At 38.0% G+C, this 27,999-nt stretch overlaps 1 protein-coding gene across 5 annotated transcripts; it reads left to right on the forward strand.

Moving 5' to 3' along the window:
• Nucleotides 1–62: 62 nt before the first annotated feature.
• On the forward strand, nt 63–27,998 carry ANKRD49 (ankyrin repeat domain 49). Of its 5 annotated transcripts, none has more exons than XM_043998082.1 (4): nt 63–904; nt 1,285–1,380; nt 5,690–6,057; nt 27,211–27,998. In XM_043998082.1, the coding sequence occupies exons 3-4, from the start codon at nt 5,785–5,787 to the stop codon at nt 27,670–27,672; spliced, it is 735 nt and encodes a 244-aa protein (XP_043854017.1). In that variant the 5' UTR covers nt 63–904; nt 1,285–1,380; nt 5,690–5,784; the 3' UTR covers nt 27,673–27,998. The 5 variants fall into 5 exon arrangements, with proteins under 5 accessions (XP_043854017.1, XP_043854018.1, XP_043854016.1 ...); XM_043998083.1 differs by having other exon boundaries at nt 63–371; XM_043998081.1 differs by lacking the exon at nt 1,285–1,380.
• The last annotated feature ends 1 nt before the right edge of the window (nt 27,999 follows it).

The raw sequence follows: 27,999 nt of genomic DNA on the forward strand, positions 1-27,999 counted from the left end.
CCGCCCCTTTAACGAGAGCCAATCCGGTCGGCTTTGGAGAAGAGTCGGTGACAGGACCCGGAAGTACGTGGAAGGGAGTGGTGGGTTCGCTCTCCCCCTCTCCACAGCACCCCCGTAGCCCGTCTTCTGCGCCTAACGGACTTGCTTGTTATCCAGACGTGGCTCCGTCCGCTCTCCCAACAGGACAAGATCGATCCGGGCCGCGGCGCATCAGCTTCTCCGCCTTCTCACTTCCCACCTGGGATCTTGGCAGAGCCGCCCGTTTGTTGTTGGAGGACGGAAGGTCCCGACGCCGGCCTTGTGAGGTGACTGGCCCTCTCCGGAGGGCCTTGTCATGGCCTCCCCAAGTCTTGGGAATTCCACCTCTCCAGGTCATCAACCCTCATTCCCTTCCTATCCTAGTGTCATAGGATTTAGAATTGGAAGGGACCCTATAAGCATCATCTAGTCCAACCCCTCCTCATTTTACAGATTAGGAAACTGAGGCCTAGAGAAGGGAAGGTCCTTGACTCAGGCCACCCAGGTAGTAGGGGGCAGAGCTGGAATTCGAACCCAGGCCTTCGTTGTCCTTGTAGCTGCTTGCAGTCGGACGTTTGCCTCCTTTTACCCAACTCTCAAACCTGACCTGTTTCTTTAAATTAATTCCAAGGCCACCACCTCTCCTTCAGATTACCTTGGGGCACTGACGGATTGAAGTGCATTACACAGGGAGACACACCACGATTTATCCTTTTAAAAGAAAAAAAAATCCGCTCAAGTAAACCTTAGATGAGGGATATATGTAGCATGTTGATTTCTGACCTGCAAATTCCTAACTTTTGAAGAGGGGACAGTATAATAAACAAAATGACTGTACGACCTTAACATCACTCAGCCCAAAGGAAGAATATGAACCAAGGAGGTGGTAAGATACCTGGATAAAACTATGATTTTTCTGTATATATGTTTTAAGTGTTTTTTGCTAAATGTGTAAACAAAAGGATGTGACCATTAAGAATGTACTTCTGTCATATGTCCAATTGAGGCTTTGAGGTGAAAAGGGGGGATCCTGATATGGGTGGAAGACTAGAAAACTAATATAGCAGTTCTGACCAGGTCTCAGAAATATGCCATTATACTTAACTAAATGTATTTCAGTGGATCTGAGATTTCAGCAGTAGCTACTCCCTCCAGTAGTGCAAAGCAAAGTTCATCCATGCTTTTTTATCCTAGGTAAATTTTGCTGATGTCCTCCAATAAATTCTCCATAGAGTATCTACTAAATATTTTCCTTGGTCTTTTAAGATTCAGTGGACACCAACCTGTTATTCAGGCTGCTCATCTGTTTTCCCTTCCTACAATATGACTGGCTTACCTCATTAGCTGGTTGTACTTTTCTAGGTATGCCTTTTATGTTACTTCTTGTGTGTTAGTGAGTATAAGTAACATACTATAGCCTATTTATTCCCACCATGCATCTCTGTTGCTTTTTTGTCACCTGCAATTTTGGTTTTTCAGAAAGTGTGGTATTCATGACTTGCAATTATATCTCTCTTATAACCCATATAGATCTGTGACCTCATCAATTTAGATATTCTTCCAGCAGTGCAAATTACAATCCATCTATGCCTGCCTTTCCTGTGCTACTCTTGTCCATGTTGCCCATAACATCACCATAGAGGCATTCCATGCTATGGTAGGGGCTTTCCTCACTTTTTCTTGGACAGGATTCCAATGAAGCCCTGGGGAAGTCCAGCTGTTTTCCTTCACACAGACAAGCCGGTCTCTTTGGCTCACACATTTGTGTGATAATGTCCTTTACTCCATCTCTACAAAGTACCTTATTCACATCAACTATGCAACTTTCCCTTGCCTTTTATGTGATGTTCATTTTGAATTCTTTGCAAATTACAATACTCCATGAACATATCTATGCAACAATATGAATAGAATATTGATGTTTTTTTAAAGCTGAAAGCAATCCAGCCCTCTTTTTGCTGTGTAGTCCTGAGCCCAGCCCAACACTTCGGTGCAGGAAAACCTTTAAGTCTACATATTATTCTAAGTTTTTCATGATCAACAAATGGTCTTGTTTTCTATATCACTTTTTAATCGGTTGTATTAACTGAAGATATGGGTTGCTATAGAAAGTTCATTTGTCAGTTCTAGACATATATACTGATGGACAAGTGCTATAAATTGTCCGTTTAACTGCTTATAATATGGGTAGTTGGGTACTATATCCATACTTATCCACTTGGTTTTTCCTGTGTGGATTATTAGACCAAATTCTTTTCTTTTCTTTTTTTTTTTTTTTAGTGAGGCAGTTGGGGTTAAGTGACTTGCCCAAGGTCACACAGCTAGTAAGTGTCAAGTGTCTGAGGCCAGATTTGAACTCAGGTCCTCCTGACTCCAGGGCCGGTGCTCTATCCACTGTGCCACCTAGCTGCCCCCCAAATTCTTTTAAGTGGTTGCAAAAGTGTTAAAGATAAGTTTCTGGGGCAGCTAGGTGGCGCAGTGGATAGAGCACCGGCCCTGGAGTCAGGAGGACCTGAGTTCAAATCTGGCCTCAGACACTTGACACTTACTAGCTGTGTGACCTTGGGCAAGTCACTTAACCCCAATTGCCTCACTTAAAAAAAAAAAAAGATAAGTTTCTGTCGGGGGTGGCTTGAGATGAATCGTGAAAGGCATTGTGTGATTTCCCAAATGCTGTCCAGCCTGTTCTTTCCCTCCTATTCAGTTCTATACCAGCTCACCATTAATCTTCATACCTATTCATGATAACACTTAATATTGATCTAAATGAATGGCTTGCCTATAGATCTGTATATCATAGTTTGAGCAATAGGCATTCTTTATCCATTTTTTTTCCTGAATAGATTATTGAAATGATCTCTTTTGAATGTCATTTGAATGAGGGGGTCAAAGTATTCTGGGCTGTGATATCTTCAAATGAGAGCATCTGGAAAACCACACTATCTAAGAGAATACCTCTTCCATTTGGGTTTTGTCCATGTCAGAGGCAAAACAGCTTTAGTTAGCATATATCTCCTATTTTATACTTCATTAATAGTGATAGGAGATCATTGAAAAAATTACCCCTGTGGTTGTATCTCAAGATCTTCTAATTAGATATCTTCTCTGATATTATTGTATGCATGTGACACTTTGTTGCAAAAAAACCTTTAAGGCTACATATTATCCTAAGTTTTTCATAATCAACAAACACGGTCTTATCTTCTGTATCACCTTTCAATCAGTTGTAGTTGTATAAGTGAGGATACAGCTTGCTGTAGAAGATTGTTCATGGAAGCCTGCCTATTCCCTTCTCATTCTGCAACAGTACCCTCTATATGTATGGAGAGTGTTCTGATAAAAACTCTAGAGTAGAGAAAGTTGCCAAGTGGGTTAGTAATAACTATTACAGCTGATATTTACATAACACTTAAAGGTTTGCAAAGCCCTTTATATACCTTCTTTCCTTAGAGCCTCACAACCTCACACAATAGATACTTAAAGGTAGTATTATCATCCGTAGTTTACAAATGAAGACACAAGCTCTCAGGGCTTAAGTTACTTAACCCATGATGACACTATATATGTCTGAGGTGAAACTGAAACAGATCTCTTCAAGATCAGTGATATTTCTACTCCACCATACAACTTATACTCCAGCTCTCAGCACAGTCTGTGTCTGGTAATAGTAGGCTCTTTAATAAAAGCTACCTGACTCACTACTACTATCTAATGCCACATGTTTTTGTTGATTCCGTCTAGGCTGACTGTTCCGCTTGACTTCATTTTCTTAAGTGCCATATCCACTTTCTCATAAAGCACATCAGGAAAAGAGATGTTATGAGTTTAAATGTGTGGGTACACTCTTAGAAGATGAAAACAGAATGATGCAGAAACACTGCCAGATTTTTGTTTGTTTCTATTCTTACAGTTTCATTTATAAATTTTCATGCAGTGATCTGGCATATTTTCATGCTGTGATCTCTTACCAAGCTTTCCAAAGACTCATTTTTCCCACTACTGTTCCCTGTTTTCTGAGGCAATATAATTTTTAATCTTCCACTGTTATCCATAACATTTTGCATATGAATTTATATGGTAAATTAGTTTTGCTTTTTGCTTTTTGCTGCCCTGACCCCCTTGTCTAGGAAATTGTTCGCTGGCATAGGCAGCTTCTAGGTTCTTTTGGGCTGTTTATAGAGGTTTTTTTTTGCAGTTATGTTAAAAATAAAAGTAAATAGCTACAATTTCTTCTCCTTTATTTACTACTTTACAGGTAGTTTATATTATGGAGTAGTTGTAATTGTCATCAGTGTGGTCTTCTCATCTCTCTTCTAGTTATATGTTGATTTAACTAGTTCATGATTTGATTGACACAGACAAGAATAACTCCCACAGCATAAATCAGTTGTTTCCTGTTTCTTAAATAGTAAGTCTCAGTTTTTGTGATGTTGTACTGTACTTGCCATGTCCAGCTCCAAGGATGGATATATAAAATGACTTACTTTGGAAGATCTTGCAGAGTTCTAACAATTAAAGGTGTTAAGCAGTGTGGTGGTGCTACTAAGTGAAGTGGTTAGCTTACCATCATTGAAATTACTCAGACAGAGATTATATTACTCTCTGCTGAGATTGTGGCAAAAAGGATTCTCAAAAACTCTAGGAAATAGTTTAGCTTGTGTTTGCATCTGAATTATATTTTCCCTTTGTCTAATTTACACAAGTATCCAGTTGCCAGATTCTTCAGGCAAAGCTACCAACCACCTAATTATATTTGCATAAGTGAGATAATCAAACCAAGGGAGATACAGGTGATGTGTAACATAAGATGCACAAATTGAGAAACATCTCAACTCTAAATGTTCATATGGACAATTTGTGCCTGACCTATGGTAGAGCCTTCTGAATTTTTATTGTTCTGATTAACCACAATTGGATACAGCGTACCTTGACCCCAACATAGTGATGTCATTTTGGTCCTCTTCAAGAAGGAAGAACAACACAACCAACCTAGATTTACAAAACCTTAGCTAAGAATTATCTTAAAAGTAACAGCTATGATTAAAATGATGGTGATTCCCACTCATGGTGGCCTTAAGACACAGCATAGTACAAGAAATAGTCTTGGAGTAAGAAAATTTTAGTTCAAGTCCCAGCTCCAATACTATCTGTGTGGCCATGGACTAGTTACTTAACCTCTCTGAGCTTCAGTTTCCTCATCTTTAAAAGGGAAATAATAATATGCGTACTACCTACATTGCATAGTTATTGTAGAAAAGTGCTTTGTAAACCTTAAAGTACCTTATAAATGTGAGCTGTTATTATGTGACCAATAATATAGTGGCACAGTGGTGTTTACATTACCTTAAAGTTCCTTTAAAATTTTACTATTCACCTTCCTATCCTACTTGGTATTATCACTTTTACAACTGTCAAAATTTCTAATTCTTACCATATATCAAAACTTATCACAATAGCTTTAAAATACTATATAGCTATTGACTATGTATTAGAAAAATTCTATCATACAGTAGTTGAATCAATAATCATCACATGTAAGGGTAATTGAAATGTTACTGTCTAATTATGGAAAGAATGGTACTCAAGGGATTTTTGTCCAGTACTTTACTAGTATTGTATCAACAGTGACTCCATTATCTTTTACTAATAATTTTTGCACCTATGTTGTCAGGTTCTAATGATGAATAAAATAAAAACGACACAGTTCATCACAGAAAGAAAGAAATAGACCCAAGCACTGGATGTTCTAAGAGACTGACAATAAAAATGGAAAACATTGAGAATGAAAAAGAAAAATCAGATGATGATGGAAAATCGGACCCAGAGAAGACACTAGACTTTTCTGAATACTTTAACCAGCTGGAATTGCTGGAAACACACCGACACCTAATTCCCCTTGGAACTCAGAGCCTCTGGGTTGATGATACTGATGAAGAAGAAGAGCAGGATGAAGAAACCGAGGAGTGGTATCAAATGCAAGAACAAAAACTGGAAAAGGAACCTAACAAATTGCTTCTTTGGGCTGCTGAAAAAAATCGGGTAAGAAGAAAATTACTATTTTTTATTAACTTCAAATTTTTATATATAAAGGATGTAAGAAACCATGTACATTTTTATGTCAAGACTGTAGTTCAGGACATTAATAGCATCCTGAGAACAGTATTAAATAGTGCTTTACTAACTATATGCACAATATATTTTATTCTCTGTGTAGGCATCCAAAAATACAGTAAATTGACTAGAATATGTATATTATAGATCAATTAATCTCTTCCACCTCCTAACTAGTGCCCTATTCTAGTCCTTCATTATATGAAGCTCTGGAAAATAAATAGGGCCTAAAGCTAAAAAGTCTTCAGTTAAACCTGTTGGTCCTCATCCAAGGACCAACATAGATAAATAGGCTTGTATTGAGGATTGTAAGGAAGATTGGCTAATATGCAATATTAGGCTTTCAATCTGTGGAACTGGTAGCTGAATGGTCTGTCTTAAAGAAAACTAGTCTGCCAAAGCTCCTTATTATTCCATTAAAACAAAAGCTTCCTGAAATTAAGATCCAAGTTATTATATGTACAGTATACAATATCATAGAATGAATCAAATCTCCACCAAGTGGTCTGACTAAAATTATATTAAGTTTATTTGGCTACATTTGTTCTTCACTTTCCCACTAGGCAACAATTTAACATGATTACTGATATATTTTTGCACATTACTTAGCATGATTTTATTAGGACCACATTCTCTTGTCAGGACTTGTGTGACATCCCCACCCCCAAACAATGTAATTCTATGTGTACAGCTGCCCTGAAGAGTAAATTGTCCATTTAATCCTTTAATTGCTAGAATGTAATCTCCTTGAGAGCATGGACTTTTTTGCCTTTCTTTGTATCCTCTGTGCTTAGCACAATGCCTGGTACATTAAGCACTTAATAAATGCTGTTTGATTGATGCTCATAGGATCTTAAAACTGGAAAAGAACTCAGAGGTCATATAGGATTAAGTGAACAATGGATGAAGAGAATCAGTCCCACATAGATGAAGTAACTTGTCCAAGATCTCACAACTGGGAAGTAAAACAAGGATCCATTAGCCTACAATCCCACAGGGAAAGTCATCTCTTAAAAGGTTGGATGTTCTTAAAAATAGCATCCTGATTATACATACACTAGCAAATTCATGCACTAACAAATTCAGGTTCCACATTCAATTGGTGCCATTCTGAACACACATTTACTGCAGCCACTACTTACCCTTTTGTGATGCTGCACCTCAAGAACCCAAACCAGCTAGCACCCCCCAAAATTACATACTAACCCAAATACACCAAATACACCAGCCCTTTAATAGATTTCTTGATGATCCTAAATATCTGTCATAGGCTGTGTAATGATTGGAATGACACCACCTGCTGGAGACTTACTGTAGAAAAGTTCCGCCATGAAGCGAAGGTCTTTGAGGGCAAGACCAGGAGTCTTTTCTTTGGCATCAGGAAGTGAAGTTTGCTTGTGGGAGGAAGAAGGAAGAGACTGGGGCTCTGTTTCAGGCTCTTTCCTGAGGACTCGGGCGGAGAAGGGAGCTAGAAATGTGCTCTCCCTTTAATAGATAGGAATCTAGGCCTTTCTCTCTCTCTTTACCAAATTCTTATTCTCCTTAATAAATGCTTAAAAGCCTAACTCTTGCTGAAGCTTATAATTTATTGGTGACCACTCATTAGATATTTTAGACAGTTTAGCTAGAATCTTAGCCCTTAACAGCTGACAGGTATGTATTCCTCCTAAGGCTATACCTGCTGTCACAGAAATTGAGAAGAAAATCTTCCTGTAAAAGGGACAATGTCTGTATCTCTCTCCTTTCAACTCCATAGTGTCTCATGCTATGTGAGAATCTACAATTCTGTATGACTAGATACATTCACCCAGTGTTCTGTTTAAACATAAACATCTAGAGAATCCTTTATAGGAAATTCCTCTTCCTTTTGGATTTTGCTCAGGATACACACTTTTTATGTCTTCTTGTTTTATTCTTCACATGACATTCAGAATATCTTTAAAATTGTGGCTACATACATCTGTTGCAGAATTTTGAATGATTCGATATATGCATACTTTCTTTGAAGACACCCTTTAGGGTTGTCTTTTGCTCTACAAGTCAAATTCCTTTAAAAAAAAAAAAGCAAAGAGGCAAGAGGCAACATGGTGAAGAAATTAGGCTTAAAGTCAGGAGAGACTGGGTTTAAATCCTCATGAGTATGGATGACTCATTTTACCTCTCTGAGATCCTGATTCCTCATCTGTATTACCTACCTTTTTAGTACTTCCCTCACATTAAATGATCCAAAATGCAAAAGAGAGTTTATTTTCAATAGGTAAGCATTTTGCTCTTAACAGAGAACAAATCTTACTCATCTGCCACAAAATAAGACTGGGTGATTCTTCAAAAAGTCTGAATAGGAGGCAGCTAGGTGGTGCAGTGAATAAAGCACTGGCCCTGGATTCAGGAGGACCTGAGTTCAAATCCGGCCTCAGACACTTGACACTTACTAGCTGTGTGACCCTGGGCAAGTCACTTAACCCCCATTGCCCTGCCCCCCCCCCAAAAAAAAAGTCTGAATAGCTGCTTTCTCCTTTAATTAATCCTTTCAGCAAGTATAGTATTTATCACTCATAAACAAAATCACCAGAAGAATATGGACCTTTATTTCAAGAAGAAGTCTAAGGTCATTAAAAGATTTGTGTAATTCCCTGAAGCCATTCCAGCCTGATACCTCTATCTTGATTCAGGGACAAATTCATTTGCAAAATCTGTCCAAGACCTATATAGTGATGGGTAAGCTCAATGAATTGTCTATCCTATGTGTGGTAAACATGAAAGTCTGTAACACATTCCATTACATGGCAGAATTGGTATAAAGGGTGTCATCAGAAAACTGGATGACCAAAAAAAAGATAGGCTGTTCATCTAGAAAACATAAGGAGGGGCAGCTAGGTGGCGCAGGGAATAAAGCACCGGCTCTGGAGTCAGGAGGACCTGAGTTCAAATCCGGCCTCAGACGCTTGACGCTTACTAGCTGTGTGACCCTGGGCAAGTCACTTAACCCCAATTGCCTCACAAAAAAAAAAAACAAAAACAAAGCTTTAAAAAAAAAGGCTGAATAGAAAACATAAGGAATAACCAGGAGATAGCCTGGTTTCCACAGGATGGCAGGAGAAATGCAGTGAAGGACCCCAGCACATTAGAACACACACTTTGTAGCAGAATGCAGATTTTCAGGTCAGTATAAAAAAAAATTCCACAGTATAAGTGGTCATGGATGGGTTATAGTCTCCATTTTTTGAGGGAATTAGCCACATTGATAAAATAACAAAACCATTGTAGAATTGCATTATTTCCTCAACAAAACTGCTAGCCCATCCTTATCTTAATAGATTATCTTCGTGAGCTGCTTTGACAAAAAAAAAAAATTCTTGTTTTGATCGATTTTCTGCTGAGATTCTTTTTTTTTTTTTTTTTTGGTGGGGCACTGGGGATTAAGTGACTTGCCAGAGGTCACACAGCTAGTGAATATCAAGTGTCTGAATCTGGATTTGAACTCAGGTCCTCCTGAATCCAGGGCTGGTGCTTTATTCCCTGTACCACCTAGCTACCCCCCTGCTGATGAGATTCTTAACTAGTTTGTTACTTGGAAAAGAAATGTCCTTGGATCTGTAGTTGAAGTTGTTGCATCTGGGTAAGATCTGCCAAAGATAGTGCTCTGCTCCAACACTATTAAAGAACTTAGGATCACCTCTATGCAAAGTCAGATATTAAAACTGTGATGTTAGTGAAGGAGGGTTGATTATATATTATTTTTTAAATTTAGTAGTAAAATTTAATATTACTAAATAAAGTTTTTTCCATTTTCAGAATTCTACCTTAACCTTTTCAATGACAATTAAGAGAGAATAGAAATATCTCTTCTGTTCAAGTGAGAATTCAACCTATCCTCTTTCAGTAAATTCCAGATTTACATCTTTTCCTTTTTTATTTGCCTCTTGCTCTCATGTATCTTTAGCTCACTGTGGGGATTTTTTGTTGTTGTTGTTTTTTGCGGGGCAATGAGGGTTAAGTGACTTGCCCAGGGTCACACAGCTAGTCATTGTGTCAAGTGTCTGAGGCTGGATTTGAACTCAGGTACTCCTGAATCCAGGGCTAGTGCTTTATCCACTGTGCTACTTAGCCGCCCCCTGTAGGTTGCCTTCTGAAGGAGTTTAGCCATAAAAGGAAAAGATAATACGAACAATAGCAAAAGGGAATAAATGGATCAAGAATAGGGGATGGCAACTGTTCATAACTAGATACTTCTTTTAAATACCTTTTCATAAGATCATAGCAATTAAATAGTTTACCTGTACCTGAGCAAGAATTCCTGCATAGCATCCCTTATAAGTAGGATATTAGAGAACATATTAAAGGATGGTTTTTGAGGGAGCAGCTAGGTGGTACAGTGGATAAAGCACCAGCCCTGGATTTAGGAGGACCTAAGTTCAAATGCAGCCTCAGACACTTGGTACTTACTAGCTGTGTGACCCTTAGCAAGTCGCTTAACCCATATTGCCCCACACACACAAAAAAAGAACAAAACAAAAAGGATGGGTTTTGAGCATTAAGAAAGAGAAGTGATAGTCATCTTGCATCAGACCTATTTCTCTGCATGTCATATTCTCTTAATAAAGATTGTAAGCAACTTGAGGATAAGAACTGTGCTTTTTTTTCATGTTTCCTTGGGAGCCTACCACATAGTAGTAGAAGCTTAATAAATGCTTTTTGAAATTAAAAGAGAGAGAGAAATTATGGTCACTAAAAGCTAGCATGACTTTATCAAAAACAGGTCATGCCACACTGACCTAATTTTCTTTTTTGACAATTATTAGATTGGTAAACCATGGGAATTGTGCAGATATAGTATAAGATTCAAGGAAGGTTTTGTGTTTGGGGGGGGGGGGTTGCGGTGAAGTGAGGGTTAAGTGACTTGCCCAGGGTCACACAGCTAGTAAGTGTCAAGTGTCTGAGGCCAGATTTGAATTCAGATCCTCCTAAATCCAGGGCCAGTGCTTTATCCACTGTGCCACCTAGCTGCCCCCTAAGAAAGGTGTTTGTTTTTACTTGGAAAATTGTGGACCAGATGAAAATATGCTTAGATGAATTCAAAACTGGCTAAATGTCCAGATTCCAGGGACTTAGTCATTGATGGATTCTTGTCAACTTAAATGAGGTCACTAAAGAAGTATACTAGGAATCAGTTATTGGCCTGTATTATTCCCCATTTTTATTACTGATTTGGTTGAAGGTGTAGATACCATAACTTTCTCATTTTCATTTAATAGGAGAATAATGAGTAGCTGGCAGAGTAAGAGCTTTCCTGGAGGCAACTCCTCCACCCCCACATTAAAAACGCAATGGAAAAAACTTAGAAAACTTTCCAATGACAAGAAGATAAGAAAAAGTACCCAACAAAATATAATTCTTATGGGAAAAAAACCTGAAATTAGCAGCTTACCACCATATCCCTTCAAGTACTCTCTCCCCTACTCCAACCACCAGCAGGACTGGAGTAGCCCTGTAAACCCTGTGGCTGGTAGAATTTTAAGCACCTAACTTTTGAAGTAAACCTGTGTCAGTGTCTCAATAGGAACTCTGACTAGGAATTGAGGCCTGTGAAACAGACCGGCCTCAAGGCCAAGAAGAAAGATGACTATAAATCAGAAAGGAGTCTGAGACAGGAAAATGGTGGAAGAAGCAAACAAGGAACATCCCTCTAATTAAAATTAATTTAGCATGAGGAAACAGCCAATAGAAGGAACAAAAGAAAGATTAAGAAACCCAATTGCAAGGTTTCTCAAAGTACATGGGGGACCCTCCCCCAAACACTTCACAAGCCAACAAAGGCATATCTGGGGACTGAAGAAAGAACGGAGGAACTCAGATCAGAGAATGTTGTAAATTTGGACAGCATTCTCTACTATTCTCCAGGTACTATTCTCCCTCTCTACTACAAACTGGAATATCCCAGAATCAGTGTTCTAATTGCCAGTCTCACCTTTTGAATGAAATATGCCACATTCAACCCTGGAAATCTGAGAGAAGAGGGAATAGATTGTAAGGAGGAGGTGAAAGGAGGCACAATAACACTGGACCAAGTAAAGGAAAAGGATTGACAAAAAGGATATTTTTAGCAAAGGATACTATAGAAAAATCAGCAGAATGATTAAGACAGACAAAAACTAAGGAGTAGAAATGGATTCAAAGAAAAGACTGAAATCAGTGGAAATTAAGACATTAAAGCAACTAACTCCAGGAACTTCTAGAATGGTTCAAAAAACCAATTTAAAGAATTAAGGACAGAAATAAGAGATCTTAAGGAACAGAACAGCAAGTTTAAACAAACAGCTTCCACTTCTGGGTTCAGGAACACTGAAATTCCTTTAATCATAATCTGTTGTTATTCTACCAAACCCTGCATTCTGAAATTTAACCCTGTTCTTTAACTTTAGTGCCCTCTAATCCCTCTACCCCATAGTTTACCAGGCCATAACCCCTACAACTGGCTACATGCTCTTCCTTACCCATCTTGACCTCTTGGTGAACCAGTCAGTCATTTATTAGCAACTACATTTAGCACTTATTAAATGCTGCCTCCTCCTATGTGTACTAAGCACCAGGCTAAACACTGGAGATCCAAAAAAGGGCAGAAAACCTTCCATTGACAAGAAAATAAGAAAAAGTATCCAACAAAATGTAATTCTTGTAGGAAAAAAACCCTGAAATTACCAGTTTACCACCATATCCCTTCAAGTACTCTCTCCCCTACTCCAGGACTAATAGCCCTGTAAATCCTGTGGCTGTTAGAATTTTAACCACCTGACTTTTGCTCCTAGGAAGTTCTTAGTCCAGTAGCAGAGACAGCTGACTAACAACTATGTATAAACAAGATATATACAAAATAACTTGGGAGAAGTCTTAGAGCAGAGGCATTGAGAGTAAGAACTGACAAAGGCTTCTTGCAGAATGTATGATTTTAGGTAGCTAGAAATTTGAAAGAAGCAACATGGCACAGGAAATGGACATGAGGAGAGAGTGTTGCTGAACAAAGCTATAGAAAATCATAAAACCCTGCTGACTAGGGTCAGTACAAATCTGTTACATAATCTTATCTGGGGCCTCAATACACCTCCCTAATCTATAACTCCTCAATTCATTTACTGTCTCATTCACCAAACCAGCTATTGCAAACCTTTTTATTCTTCCTCAAGTCTCCTCTGGCATTTCCTCCCCCAAATCTCTGAGATTAGAACCTTGTCTCTTATTTTCCTGTTTTCCCAATACTCAGAAAATAGTGACTTAATCCATTTTTTCCCCTTTGCTATTGTTCTATTATCTTTTCCTTTTGGTTAAACTCCTTCAGAAGACAACCTACAGGGGGCAGCTAAGTAGCGCAGTGGATAGAGCACAGGCCCTGGATTCAGGAGGACCCGAGTTCAAACTCAGCCTCTGATACTTGACACTTACTAGCTGTGTGACCCTGGGCAAGTCACTTAACCCCCACTGCCCTGCCCTTTCCTCCCTAACTCTCTACAATCTGGCATCAAAATTCATTATTCTACCATTATCAATGATCAAATCTACTAGCCTTTTCTCGATCTTCATAACTTCTTGACCTCTCTTCAACCTTGAACAGTCAGTCAACCTATTCTCAATACTCCCTTCTCTCTAGGTTTTCATGATACTTTATTCTTGTTCTTTATCCTGTCTCTCTGACTACTCCTCAGTCTCTTTTGCTGGATCTTCAAGCCACACCTCCTAATTTTGGATATTCCACAGGGCCCTATCCTAGGCCCCATTTTCCCACTCTACTATTTCACTTAGTGATCTCATCAACTCTCACAGATTCAATTATCATTTCCTTGCTGATGGTTTGCAAATCCATTTATCCAGCCTAACCTCTGCTGACCTCCAGTCTCATATATCTACCTGCCTCTTAGATACCTCAAACTAGATATCTCAAAACAAGTGGACTCATTATTTCCTCTCCTTCCAAACTAGCCTATTAGTGTCAAAAGTATCCTCATTCTCCTAGTCATCCACGCTCACAACTAGATGCCATCCTCAGCTCACTCCTGTCTTTCACTTCCCTGTATCCAATCTGACACTAAGTCCTGTCAATTCTTTCTCAGCATCTTTCATATCTGCCCCCTTCTCTGCTCTGAAATTTCCACCACCCTCATGCAGACCTTCATCACTTCACACCTGGACTGTTGCAATAGCCTACTGAGTGCTCTTGTTTCAAGTCTTTACCCACTCTAGTCCATCCTTAACTCAGCTATCGAATTTATCTTCTTAATGTACAGCTTGATGTCACCCTCTCAGTCCCCTCTCCCCTTAATAAATTACGTCTGTCACTTAAAGCCCTTAAAAAACAGACCTAGGGGCAGCTAGATGGCGCAGTGGATAGAGCACCGGCCCTGGAGTCAGGAGGACCTGAGTTCAAATCCGGCCTCAGACACTTCACACTTACTAGCTGTGTGACCCTGGGCAAGTCACTTAACCCCCATTGCCTCACTAAAAAAACAAAAAAACAAATTAAAAAAAAACACAAAAGAAACTAAAAAAAACAGACCTGTTTCATCCTTTCCAGTCAGGTATCCAATGAGGTGGCATAGCCCAGCCACCCGGTGCCATGTGGGGGAAAATTAAACCAAGAAAATCCAACCTCGACTCTTGCCAATGACCATTCTCTCAGCCTTTCCCAAGGCAGTTTAGTACCTGGAGTTCATGTGTATCTCCCTTTCTATGACAGTCCAATGCCCGCTCTTTTATGTATAGTCCTCCCATGGGTGAAGGCAATTAATGTCTTAAGTGGTAAGTTCCCATAATCCACGTCTCATATGGATTTAAAAATTGAGAATAATAATGATCACAAAAAATGAGAATTTGCATCATCTGCCTAATTATCCTCATGCCATTATGAGAAATTAAAGAATCTAATATAATTGGCAGATATCAAGGCCAAATACAACATTGTATTTATCATGACACCTGAGATAATTATGGGGGTTATCATAAAAGAGCAGAGAAATAACTGAGTCAGGCTTAATCAGATGCATAGGGTTGAGATGTCCATGACATTAGACATATAGAAAGAAGAATTTGCTTTGATTCAGAATATGTTACAATGTGCAATAATTCCAAATAATATTTTTTTCCTTTTTTTTGTAAAAATAGTATTTCTAGAATTAATTTATACTTGTCATGGTAATCAATTTACTAAGGAAGTACTTTACATAATTTGATTAAATAATCAGTTGGAAAAACAAACAGTTTAGAATATGGGAGAATAATACTTCCAGATTTGATACTGTATTATGAAATCAAGATCATCTTGTATCAGTTCAAAAATAGATAGATGAATAGAACAAAATACACATGGAAGAATAAAAAACAGTGAAATTCAAACTGTCTTAAAACAATCCAAAAAGAATGAAAATCTCTATGAAAAAAAATTCATACTATTGATTTCAAAATGTAGATATAATAGCATAAAAATCCTTATGTAACATTTGAACTGACATTATTTCTCTGAGTGAATTTAGAACATTTTTGATCCTGATATCTAAAATCCCCAGCTCTCATATTAATATCTTGCTGTCTGCTTCTACATTTTGCAAAATACATCCCCATCTATGGCAGTAGAAGCAGACTCTTGAAATATGATGATAAAGTTTCTCTTGTTTTTCTTCAACCCCTTTATTTTCTCTGTTGTTCCTTTCATAATACAAATGCTTTATAAAGTTATTAATTAAAGGCAAAAGCAGATTAACAAAATAATTAAGAATGAAATGAACATTTCTGGAATTTAAAAGGTTTTCCTCTAAGGTTGGGAGTAATGTAGAAGGACTATAGGAAAAGTCTAAACCACAGGACTTAGGTGCTGTGGCTCCCAGTGTCGATTGTATCTCCCGACCTCCCTGGCAGGAGGATCAAGGGGCATGGCTATGAGAGAAGTAGGAGGTGGCATCTGGGGAGGGGGAGGAGGTGGGGCCCCGAGAGTAGGGGACAAGACCATCTCTCCCATGTGCTGCACAGCTGCAGCACTAACATTCAAACATGTCAGCTTAGCTGGAGAGGGATCGGGCAATTTGGGGTTCTAGCCTGTGAAGATGACTTAGATTTGAACTCAGGCTTGGATTTCCCTTCCCCCACTGCTGGGGGGATATAGGCTTCTAGAGGAGGCTGGGTTGTTGCCTCCAGGCATGCAAAAGAAGGGAAATGCTTTATTGTTAGAATTTGAAAAAAGTGCAGGAATCCTAGGTTTCTCTGAAAAGGCATGGTTGGAAGAGGGGGGATATTTATATTCCCTTGTGTGAGCACCTTGCTTGCTCTTCTAACAAAAATAAAAATAGAAAATCCACAAAAACAAAGCATTGACATGATCTTATCCCCCATTTGTCTGGTTAAACAGACTCAAATCAGACACAGGGTATTTAGGAAGTTAAGTTCAGGAACTGGCATGTGGCAGGAGACTGAGAAAAGGAGGGTCCCTCTTTTCCAGGACTTTGGCTTGGTGGGAGACAGAGAAAAGGCGGACAGAGAAAGAGAGGAAAGTAGATAGACTTTTCTGGCTTTACAGGATCCCATGTGTTGTCTTTACTCTTTAATAAATCCGTAAAAGCCTAAACTCTTGCTGAATTTATCAATAAATCTTAGCCAGTTTCCCCCCCAAAACTGGGGGGCCAGATTAGGACCCACATTAGATTTTAAACATCACATATAAAAGTGATCATCAAAATATTTGGTATTAATTTAAAAATACAGATGTTAATAAGTAGAACAGATTATGTCTATAAGATCTCAAAACAAATGAACATGGTAGCATAGTTTCTGATAAACTCAAAAGACCTCTAACTTCTGGGACAAAAACTCACTATTTGACAAGCATTACTAGGAAAATTGAAGAAAAAAATGCTGTCTGGAAGAAATTTTATTTAGAGCAATATCTTATACTATATGCCAAGATAAGTTTCAAATGTGTCAATAACCTTGAGAAACCAGGTCACATCCTAAATTAAAGGAACAAGGAAGGAAATACTATTACACTTTTGGATAAGAGAAGAGTTCATGACCAAGCAAGCAATAGAGAGGATCACAGGAAACAAAATTGACATTCCTAATTGCATAAAATTGAAGTTTTTGCACACACAAAAAATTAATGTAGTTAAAATTAGAAGGAAAAACTGCTGATTGGGGAAAATCTTTGCAAGTGTCTCAGACTAGCAATCCATATCCAAAATATATGTATGGAGCTAATTCACATATATAAACAAAAGCCATTCCCCAGTTAATGAATATTAACAAGTAATAAGGATATCAAGTAAAAGGAATAAATCTAAGCTATTAATGACCAAATGAACAAATGCTCCAGTTCACTGATAATATGAGAAATGCAAATTTGCAAACAACTTTGAGATTCAACCTCATACCTTCAGATTAGAAAAGATGACTAAAAGGAAAATAATTTTGTTGGAAAGCCTTTGGTAAAAAAAGAACACAAATGCATTGCTGATGAAGCTGAAAACTGGTCTAGCTATTTTGGAAAATAATTTGAAACTATGCAGAAAAAAATCAGTGAACTGTTTACCCTTTGAACCAGCAATACCACTGCTAGACCCATACCCCAAAGAGATAAGAGAATGAAGAAAAGCACCCACATATACAAAAATATTTATGACATCTCTTTTCATAGAGGTAAAAACCTGAAACTAAGAGGAAGGATAGGAAGTGGAAAATGCCCATCATTTAGGGAATGGCTGGAGAAATTGTGTTATATGAATGTAATGGAATATAATTAATACCTGCTATAAAAATTATTCTCAAAAATGGAGACAAAAGGCACTCTACCAAAAACCCTCTTCATGAGTTCCTGATACCCACACAAATACAGAGAAAGAAGACTAATGAATTCACTAATAAATATTGATACAAAATTTTTAAATAAAATCCTTGGTCATAATTTATTATATGACCTAGTAGAATGCTTAACAAATATTCAAAGATACTTCAATGTTAGGAATACATTTGTCATAATTGTATCAAGTCACGTTAAACATTAATTACCACCTATATATAACCAAGGATTGTACTAAGCAATGAGTATACAAAGAAAACCCCCCCAAAAAAATCCATACTCAATAAACGATCTAATTGGGGAGACAAAATGCAAATAGCTATCTACAAACAACATATATATGTACAGGATAAATTGGAAATAATCTCCCAAAAAAGGCAGTAAGATTATGGGCTAGAGAAAGTTTTTTGCAGGTGTGACTTTAGCTGAAACTTCAAGGAAGCTCTGAGGTGGAGATGAGGAAAGAGATTTCCGGGATTGAAAATAGCCAGTAAAAGTGTCTGGATTCCAAAAATGGAGTGTCTCATGGGAAGAACAGAAAGGACGCCACGTGTCCCTGGTTTGCAGAGTACATGGGGGAAGGGAGAGAGATCTAAGAATATAACAAAAACCACATGATTATCTCAATATATGCAAAAAAAAATTTGTCAAGACATAACATTCATGGAAGGGCCCTTCTTTAATATGAATAATAGCATTCATTTAAAGCCAAAAGCTAGCATTATAAGCAATGAAGAAATGTTAGACACTTTCCCAGTACAACCCAGAAGAAAGCAAGAATGCTCCCTGTCCCCATTATTTGACACAGTTCTAGAGCACAAAGGTATAAATATTAACAAGGAGGAGAGAGAATTATTCCTCTTTTCAGTTGACATGATGGTATATTTAAGAAATTCCAGGAAATTCAGTCCAGTTAACTGAGACAAGTACTAATTACACTGAGGCCTAGGTTCAAATTGACAAAATTCATCAACAATTCTAAGAAAAAACAAGAGAAAATCCCTTTAAAGTAACTACAAAATGCATAAAATAACTCAGTTTATCTACCAAGAGACACAAAATTTATTTAAATATGATTACAAAACACCAAAGGAAATGTAACTAGAGAGAAATTAACTGCTCGTGGTTGGGTCATACCACCATAATAAACTAAATTAATTTGGCAGGAAAGGAATAAATATTTATTAAATATCTACTATATGCCAGACACAGTGTTAAGTACTTTATAAATATCTCATTTGAGCCTCAACCCTATCAAGTAGCTGTTATCTCCATTTTTTAGTGAGGAAACTGAGGCATATAAAGTTTAAGTGACTTACCTAAGGTCACACAGCTAATAGGTATATAAGGCCAAATTTGAACTTGGGAATTCCTGACTTTTGGCCCAGTGTTCTGTCCATTGCACCGCCTAGGAAAAGATGTAGTGCTATACCAATTAAATTGCTGATGGAATATTTTTTAGAACTAGACAAAATAATTCATTTGGAAGAACAAAAGACCTAGAATTGCAAGAGAAATTGTGATAAAGTATGACTGAAGAGAGTATAGTATTACCAGACCTCAACCTATATTATAAAACAGTAGTCATCAAAACTATTTGTTACTGGTTAAAAAACAAAAAAAGTCAATCAGTGAAGATTAAATAAGCAAGAAACAAAAGCAAACATAAACAGTACCCTGGTATTTTATAAATCCCAAAATGTAAATTATTTATGGAAGAACTTTTTTTTTTGACAACCACTGGAAAAATTGGAAAGCAATTAAGGTAAAAAGTACTATTAGAAAAGCATCTTATACTCAATATCACAATGAGCTAAAAATGGCTGTTCAATCTGAGTATTAAATAATCATCCCATAAAAGAAACTGGTAACGAGAACAGGTGACTTTCACAGATTTGGTTAAGGGAAGAATTCTTAACAACCAAGGGCCAGAAGTAATCATAAGAGAAACTGAACTACATAAAATTTAAAAGGTTTTGTACATGTAAAAGCAGCAGAGCCAGAATTAGAAAAGAAACTGGGGAGAGAGGCAGGAATCCCTATACCAGTTATCACTAATAAAGTCTGGTAACCAAATACAAACATATAACACCAAGAGTGTAATGGGCATACCTGCCTCAAGCTTTACCCTCTGTCAATTTAGATTTTACAGTAGCATTAAATGAGACATTTGTAGGTCATTCAATAGTTAACAAAAGGAGTTTTACTTAGCATCAATAACACTGTAGCAACTAGATATAACCTCTCTTGCATAAATACAAACATCTTGTCAGCAAGTCAGAGTATAGTGATTTGCACAGCCTTGGAACATCCACCAAGTCTGAGGGGCCCAGCTCCATCAAGGAGCCACCATCAAGCTCTGTCAACAAAGATACTGCTTGAGCCTTAGCTCCCAGGGCCTCTCAAGTGTTGGGGATTGCCTTTTTTTTTTAATAGAATTTTATTTTCCAAAATATATGTAAAAACAAAATTTTAACATCAATGTTTTTAAAACTTTGTGTTATAATTTCTCTTCCCCCCTCCATTCCCACCCCCCACCCACAAGAACTCAAGCAATTCAAAATAAGTTATACATGAGTAGTCATGGAAAAATTCCCATATTAGCTAGTTGTGAAAGAAAACAGTCAAAAAAACACCAAAACTTCAGATTAAGGAATTGTCAAAGAGGAAAAGAAAAAACAAATTTTGTTTTTTGGGTTTGTTTGTTTGGTTTGTTATAAGGGAGGCAGTTGGGGTTAAGTGACTTGCCCAGGGTCACACAGCTAATAAGTGTTAAGTGTCTGAGGTCGGATTTGAACTCAGGTACTCCTGACTCCAGGGCCGGTGCCCTATCCACTGCGCAACCTAGCTGCCCCTAGAAAAAACAAATTTTAAAAATGTGTTTCCATCTGTTTTCAGATACTATCAGTTCTTTCTCTGCAGATGGGCTGCAATCTTCATAAGTCCTTCAAGGTTATATTGGATCATTGCCTTGCTGAAAATAACCACATGCTTCCCAGCAGATCATCCCCCACTATTGCTGTTATTTTGTATACAGTACATTTCACTCTGCTTCAGTTCATGTAGGTCTTTCGTTTTTCTGATAGTATCCTGTTCATTGTAACCTGTATATAGTACCTTAAGCTTGACAGAGAATTTTCTTCATAAAAGCCCAGCAAAGTAGGTACCATACGTTTTGTCATTATAATCAATCATCATAACTATTTCCCTCCATCCCACTCCCTTCCCATGACATTTACTCTATCTTCTTTTTACCTATTCCCCCTCAAAAGTGTTTTACTCCTGACTATCCTCTCCCTCGCTCTGCACTCCCTTTTTTCACCCTTCCTTCCTTATCCTCTTCCCCTCCTACTTTCCTGCAGGGTTAAATAGATTACTCCTCCCAATTGGGTATGAAATATATTCCCTCCATGAGCCCACTCCAATGAGATCAGGGTCCCTGAGCTAATTCTGTGTTCTAAATTTTTCTTCCTCCCTCCCTCCTCAACCTTCCTATGAGATCAAGCAATTCAATATGTCATACTGGTGCAATAATGCAGAACATCTTCATCTTCCTTGAAAGTGTTTTGCTTTTTACTGCTCTCTCCCCCAATCTGCCCTTTCCTCCTTCCTTTCTCCACCCCCCTTTTCTCCCTCCCCTCCCTCAGGGCAAAAATATATTACTATACCTACTTGAGTAAGTATGTTAGTCCTTCTTTGAGCCAATTCTGATGATATTAAGGTTCACTCACTCCTCAACTCCTTCCCCCTCTTCTACTCTCCTCCATAAGCTTTTCTCTTGTTTCCTTAATGTGAACTACCTCTCCCCAGACCATCTCTCCCCTTCTCCCTCCCCCAATTTATTCCTCCTACACCTCAACCCTATTTTAATGCTGTCATCATGGATTAGCTAGGTGGCACAGTGGACAAAGCACCAGCCCTGGACCCAGGAAGTCCCAAGCCCAAATCCAGCCCCAGACATAAGACACCCCACCCTATCTGCCCCACAAAGAACAAAACATAAATGCTTTACAGATATCATCCCTTCATATTCAGTTCAGACCTGTGTCCTCTGTGAGTTTCTTACTGAGATAGTTCTTATGATTTTGAAGGGGTGATTGTATCAGGAGCCCTCTATCTAATGTCTTTCCTCCGCCATCTTGTGGGATTGCCTTTTAAGGAAAGAATTAGCCTAACCTATATGGTGGGTTAGAGAAGTGGTGATTAATAAACCTATCTCATTGAACTACTCAGTAGATAAATAATCAAAAGATACAAAGTTTCCCCACAAAAATTTGCACACTATGAATCACCACATGAAAATGTGTTCCAAATCACTAAGTATAAATTATAACAACCATAGTTTCATCTCACACCCTACAATGAAATCATTTAACAGATATTAAGCACCTACTGTGTGCCAAGTACTCTGATAGGTATTGAGAATACAATGACAAAAGTAAAACACCCTGTCATCGAAAGAACCATAGTCTGGCTGGGGAGCAACATATACGTACGTGTGTGTGTGTGTGTGTGTGTGTGTGTATATATATGTATATGTATATATAAATACATACAAAATATGGCAAAGATTTTTTTTAAAGATGGTAATAAACAGCCATGGTTGGAAGGGCATGTTCATATATTTATTTTTTTTTTTTTTTAGGCAGTTGGGGTTAAGTGACTTTCCCAGGGTTACACAGCTAGTAAGTGTTAAGTGTCTGAGGCTGGATTTGAACTCAGGTCCTCCTGACTCCAGGGCTGGTGCTCTATCCACTGCACCACCTAGCTGCCCCACTCATATACTTCTGAAGGAACTGTATAGTAGAGTAGTTCAGCTATTCTGTATTTCATTTTGGAATTAAACAAGAAAAATGACTCAATTGTATATATCCTTCTACTGCCAGAGATAAATTCTTATTCCTTCCTGAGAATGCTTGTTAGTAGATTAGAAAAATAAAATGAAGACATTTAAAACTTTGTTTTCCTTGTTAGCATGGCACAGTTTCAGGAAAAATTAATTTTTTCTTAACTCAGTGTAAAATAAAATATATGTTAACCCCAATACACTAAAATTTTATTTCCATAATTAAGATTTGCAATTTTATTGGCATGAAAGCTGCTACCAGTGCTAATCCACTCTTCCTCCTCTCTCTAACCCGATGTCTTACTATCAGAGAATTTCAGGGTTAGGTGTGAACTAGGGGGCATTCTAATCCAACCATACCCTAAAAAGAATCTTCACTGCAATATACCTGATAAAAGTCATTCCCCCTTTGCTTGAAGACTTCCACTGAAGGAGAACCCACTACCACCCAAAATAGGCCATTCCCCCTTTTGGATAGTTCTCACTATAAGGAATTTTTTTCCTTAAAGCAAACAAATTTGCTTCTTTTGTAACTTCTACCCAGTAAGCTTGGTTTTGCTCTCTGGAACCAGATATAACAAATACAATATCTCTTCCAAATGACAACCTTTCAAGTACTTGAAGACAACTATTATGAATCTCCAAGTCTTCTCCAGGCTGAACATTCCTACTTCCTTCTGCAGGTCTTCAGAGAACAGTACATCAAAGGCATTTCAATTTCCTGATTACCCTACTCATTACTTTACTTGGAATACTCTCCAGGAATGTCTTTCTATTTTTTTATGGTTTTGTTTTTGCTTTTGTTTTGGAGCAATCGAAGTTAAGTGACTTGCCCAAGGGTCACCCAGCTACTAAGTGTCTGTGGCCAGATTTGAACTTAGGTCCTCCTGACTCCAGAGCAGGTGTTATAGCCACTCTGCCATCTAGCTGCCCCTTCAGCAATGTCTGTCTTTCTTTTTTTAATAATAATAAACATTTTCTGATTAATGTGGAAATATGTTTAACATGATTGTAATGTATAACCTATATCAAATTGCTTACTGGCTTTGGAAGGGGGAGGAAGGGAAGGTGGTAGAAAAATGGAACTCAAGAAATATCTTTACATATAATTGAGAAAAATTTTAAATAAAAATAAAATATCAAAAAATTAATAATAAACATTTTTATTTAATGTTTTGAGTTCCAAACTCTATCCCTCCTCCTCTCCCCCACCCTGAGGTGGTAAGCAATCAGTTAATAGGTTATACATGTGCAATTGTGTAAAACATTTTGTATAAGAAAACTTGAATAAAAGAAAAAATGAAAATGAAAAATAGAAGGCTTCAGTCTGTGTTCAGTTCTTTCTTTGGAGGTGGATAGTATGTTTTATCAATAGTCCTTTGAGATTGTCTTGGATCCTTGTATTGTTGAAAATAATTAAGTCATTCACAGTTCTTCATCAAAGAACACTGTTGTCACTATGCACAATGTTCTCCTGGTTCTGTTCACTTCACATCAGTTCACATAAGTCTTTCCAGGCCTTTTTGAAATCATCCTGCTTGTCATTTCTTATAGCACAATAATATTCCATCACCATCATATACCACAGCTTGTTTAGCCATTCCCCAATTGATGGGAATTCCAATTTTTAGCCACCACAAAAAGCTGCTAGAAATATTTTTGTACAAAGAGCTCTTTTTTGGGATGTCTTTGGAATATAAACCTAGCAATGGAATTGCTGGGTCAAAGGGTATGCACAGTTTGATAGTCCTTTGGGCATACTTTTTTTTTTTTTTTTTTTTTTTGCGGGCCAGTGGGGGTTAAGTGACTTGCCCAGGGTCACACAGCTGGTAAGTGTCAAGTGTCTGAGGTCGGATTTGAACTCAGGTACTCCTGAATCCAGGGCCAGTGCTTTATCCACTGCCCCACCTAGCTGCCCCCTGGGCATACTTTTAAAGTGCTCTCCAGAATGGTTGGATCTGTTCACAACGCCACTATCAGTGGATTAGCGTCCCAGATTTCCCACATCCCCTCCAACATCCAATATTTTCCTTTTTTGTCATGTTAGTTACTCTCTTAGGTGTGAGGTAGTACCTCAGAGTTGTTTTAATTTGCATTTCTCTGATCAATAGTGATTTAGAGCATTTTTTCATATGACTATGGATAGCTTTGATTTGATTTGTTTGTCTAATAGCGATATCTTTCTTAAACTGTGGTGCCCAGAACTAAAGACAATACTCCAGTTGTCATCTGATACAAAGTATCATCTCTTTAATCTTGGACACTGTGCCTAATTTAATGCAGCCCAAAATCACATTGGGTTTTTTTTTCCCTCCATCATATCATAATCTTGACTCACATTGAGTTTATAATGCACTAAACCCCTCCACCAGCTCATTTTCAGACAAATTGCTATCTAATTATACCTTTCCTAATTTGTGCTTAAGTTTTTGTTTGTTTGTTTGTTTGTTTTTTAGTGAGGCAGTTGGGGTTAAGTGACTTGCCCAGGGTCACACAGCTAGTAAGTTTTAAGTGTCTGAGGTCGGATTTGAACTTGGGTACTCCTGACTCCAGGGCCAGTGTTCTATCCACTGCACCACCTAGCTGCCCCTTAAGTTATTTTTTTAACCTTAGCTAAAGACTTGAAATTTAATAAGGACAAATATAATTTTATTATATTCAGCCCAAGTGTTAAAATCTGTCAGGATTATTGTGGATCCTGGATCTGTCATATGGTCTGTTTGCTAACTCTCCTAGCTTTCTTTATAAGTACAGATTTTATAATGCCTTTACCAGTTTATTGATAAAAATATGAAATAGCACAGTACTAAGCAGAGATCCCGAGGGCATTCCAACAGAGGTCTCATTCAAAGTTGACATCAAACCAGTGCCTCAGAGAGTCATTTAATAATAACCCAACCACTTCCAGATCATCTGATTACTCTATCATCTTGCTTGTGTCTCTCCATCTTTTCTACAAAAAGCACGTGCTAAGTACCTTATCAAATGCTTTGCTGAAATCTAGGGAAACTATATTCATACCATTTCCTGGGATCTACCATTTTGCAACTCTCAAAAAGGGAGAGGATGTTAGTCCGGAATGACCTCTTGTTTTGCTAAGGAAGTGTTGGTTCTTTATGATCATTAATTCACTAACAATCTCTTTAATAGTATATTCTAGAATTTTGTTTTAGTTAACAATTTCATGAATTGCTACAGCCAAAAATTCTATCAGCTAGTGGCCAACGGTTTGATACAAGCATCTCTGAACTTAGGTTGTTACGGCACGATTGACACAGAAAATACTCAGCCAGGTACTCGAGGTGGAGAGAGAGAGTTTATTACACGCCGGCCCAAGGGAGGGGTCAAACCTCCAACAATGGGCCCCGAGTCTTGAGTCTTGTAGCCCACCTGGTTATATACAGAAAGAGTAGGTGTGGTATAGTGGCATAATCAACAGGAGTATCAAATAAGGATGAGGTCGGTAGTCACCAAACAAAGGATGCTTAGTGGCACCTAGTGGTTTAGTCATCATTACAGGAAAGCAAGATACATAAGGATGAGGTCAGTAGTTATCATACAAAGGAGGCCTGTTGTTGCAGCTGGGGTACCTCAAGGCCAGAGCTTGTCTGAGACAGACAAGGTTCGAAAGCAGATTACCTTTGCAGTTGGGATACAGCAAAACCAGGGTGTGTTTGAGACAGACAAGGTCAGGGGCTACATGTGATTTTCCACATCAAAGTAAGCTGATCCTAGGTTGCTAGACATACAGTCCATTTCTGAGTCTATACTGAAAGCCTTTCCCTCAGGAGGAAACTGAATGAGCTTCCATTCTTTTCTGGCAAATGTTAAAGAATCAAACAACACTTCTAACACAATAAGACTGTAGAAGGCACAAAAATCAATTAAATTGAGCAGCTAGGTGGCAGAGTAGATAAAGCACTGGCCCTGGATTCAGGAGGACCTGAGTTCAAATCCAGCCTCAGACACTTGACACTTACTAGCTGTGTGACATGGACAAGTCACTTAACCCTCATTGCCCTGCCCCCCACCTCCCCCAAAAAAATCAATTAAATTATGTATTGCTTAACTCATGTTAAATAAAATACTGATTGTTGGCATAGCTTACAGAACAGGAATTGTGCTTTCGGTGTAATACATTTATTGAATAGGATTAAGTGCACAGTTTATTATTTGGATACTCTCATAATTAGAAAAATTAAAATATGTTTTATATTCATTCTTAAGTCATTGTAAGTAAAATATCTTAATTTGCATTTTGAAGGATGGTTGTTGACAGGATCTTCCAGAGGTTGGGGTTTTTTTAAGCTCTGGGTTGAATTTCAAACAGTATACAAAATACAGTAAAGACCCTTTAACAAATTAGGAAATAGTTGTTTTAAAGCGTTCTTGTACTTCCTTCTAGCTTGCCACAGTACGGAGGCTACTTTCTGAAAAGGCCACTCAAGTAAACACCAGAGATGAAGATGAATACACACCTCTCCATCGAGCATCATATAGTGGACACTTAGATATTGTCCGAGAGCTGATTGCCCAAGGGGCAGACGTTCATGCAGTGACAGTAGATGGCTGGACTCCCCTACATAGTGCCTGTAAATGGAACAATACCAAGGTGGCATCTTTCTTACTTCAGCATGATGCAGATATCAATGCCCAAACAAATGGCCTGTTGACCCCCTTGCATCTTGCTGCAGGAAATAGAGATGGCAAAGACACCCTAGAACTCCTTCTAATGAACCGTTACATCAAACCAGGCCTAAAAAATAACTTGGAAGAAACAGCATTTGACATTGCCAGGAGAACTAGTATCTACCACTACCTCTTTGAAATTGTAGACGGTTGCACAAATTCAAAACTGGAGTCTTAAACACTCTGATAACTTTAATCGGTTTCTGAGGAGCTGCAACTCCTTTGGATGAAATACAGAAACATTCCAGAATATGAAATTTTAATTCAAAGAAGATATTTTGAAAACATTCAGTAATATTTATTCCAGGTGATTAGGCAGATTCACTGTCAAAGTGTATTTATGAAAGGGCTCTGAGGGTTTTTCTACTATTTATGTCTATGTGGTGATTTTTGTGATATGGTCAAACATAACTAGCTTACCTGTACTTTCTGTACCTCAAGTGTCATTAAAATGTGTCATTTTGAGTGCTAAACCAAATAAAATGCTTTTTTAAACATCCCATAT

The sequence above is a fragment of the Dromiciops gliroides genome, chromosome 3, assembly GCF_019393635.1.
Source record: "Dromiciops gliroides isolate mDroGli1 chromosome 3, mDroGli1.pri, whole genome shotgun sequence".
Classification (NCBI taxonomy): Eukaryota; Metazoa; Chordata; class Mammalia; order Microbiotheria; family Microbiotheriidae; genus Dromiciops; species Dromiciops gliroides.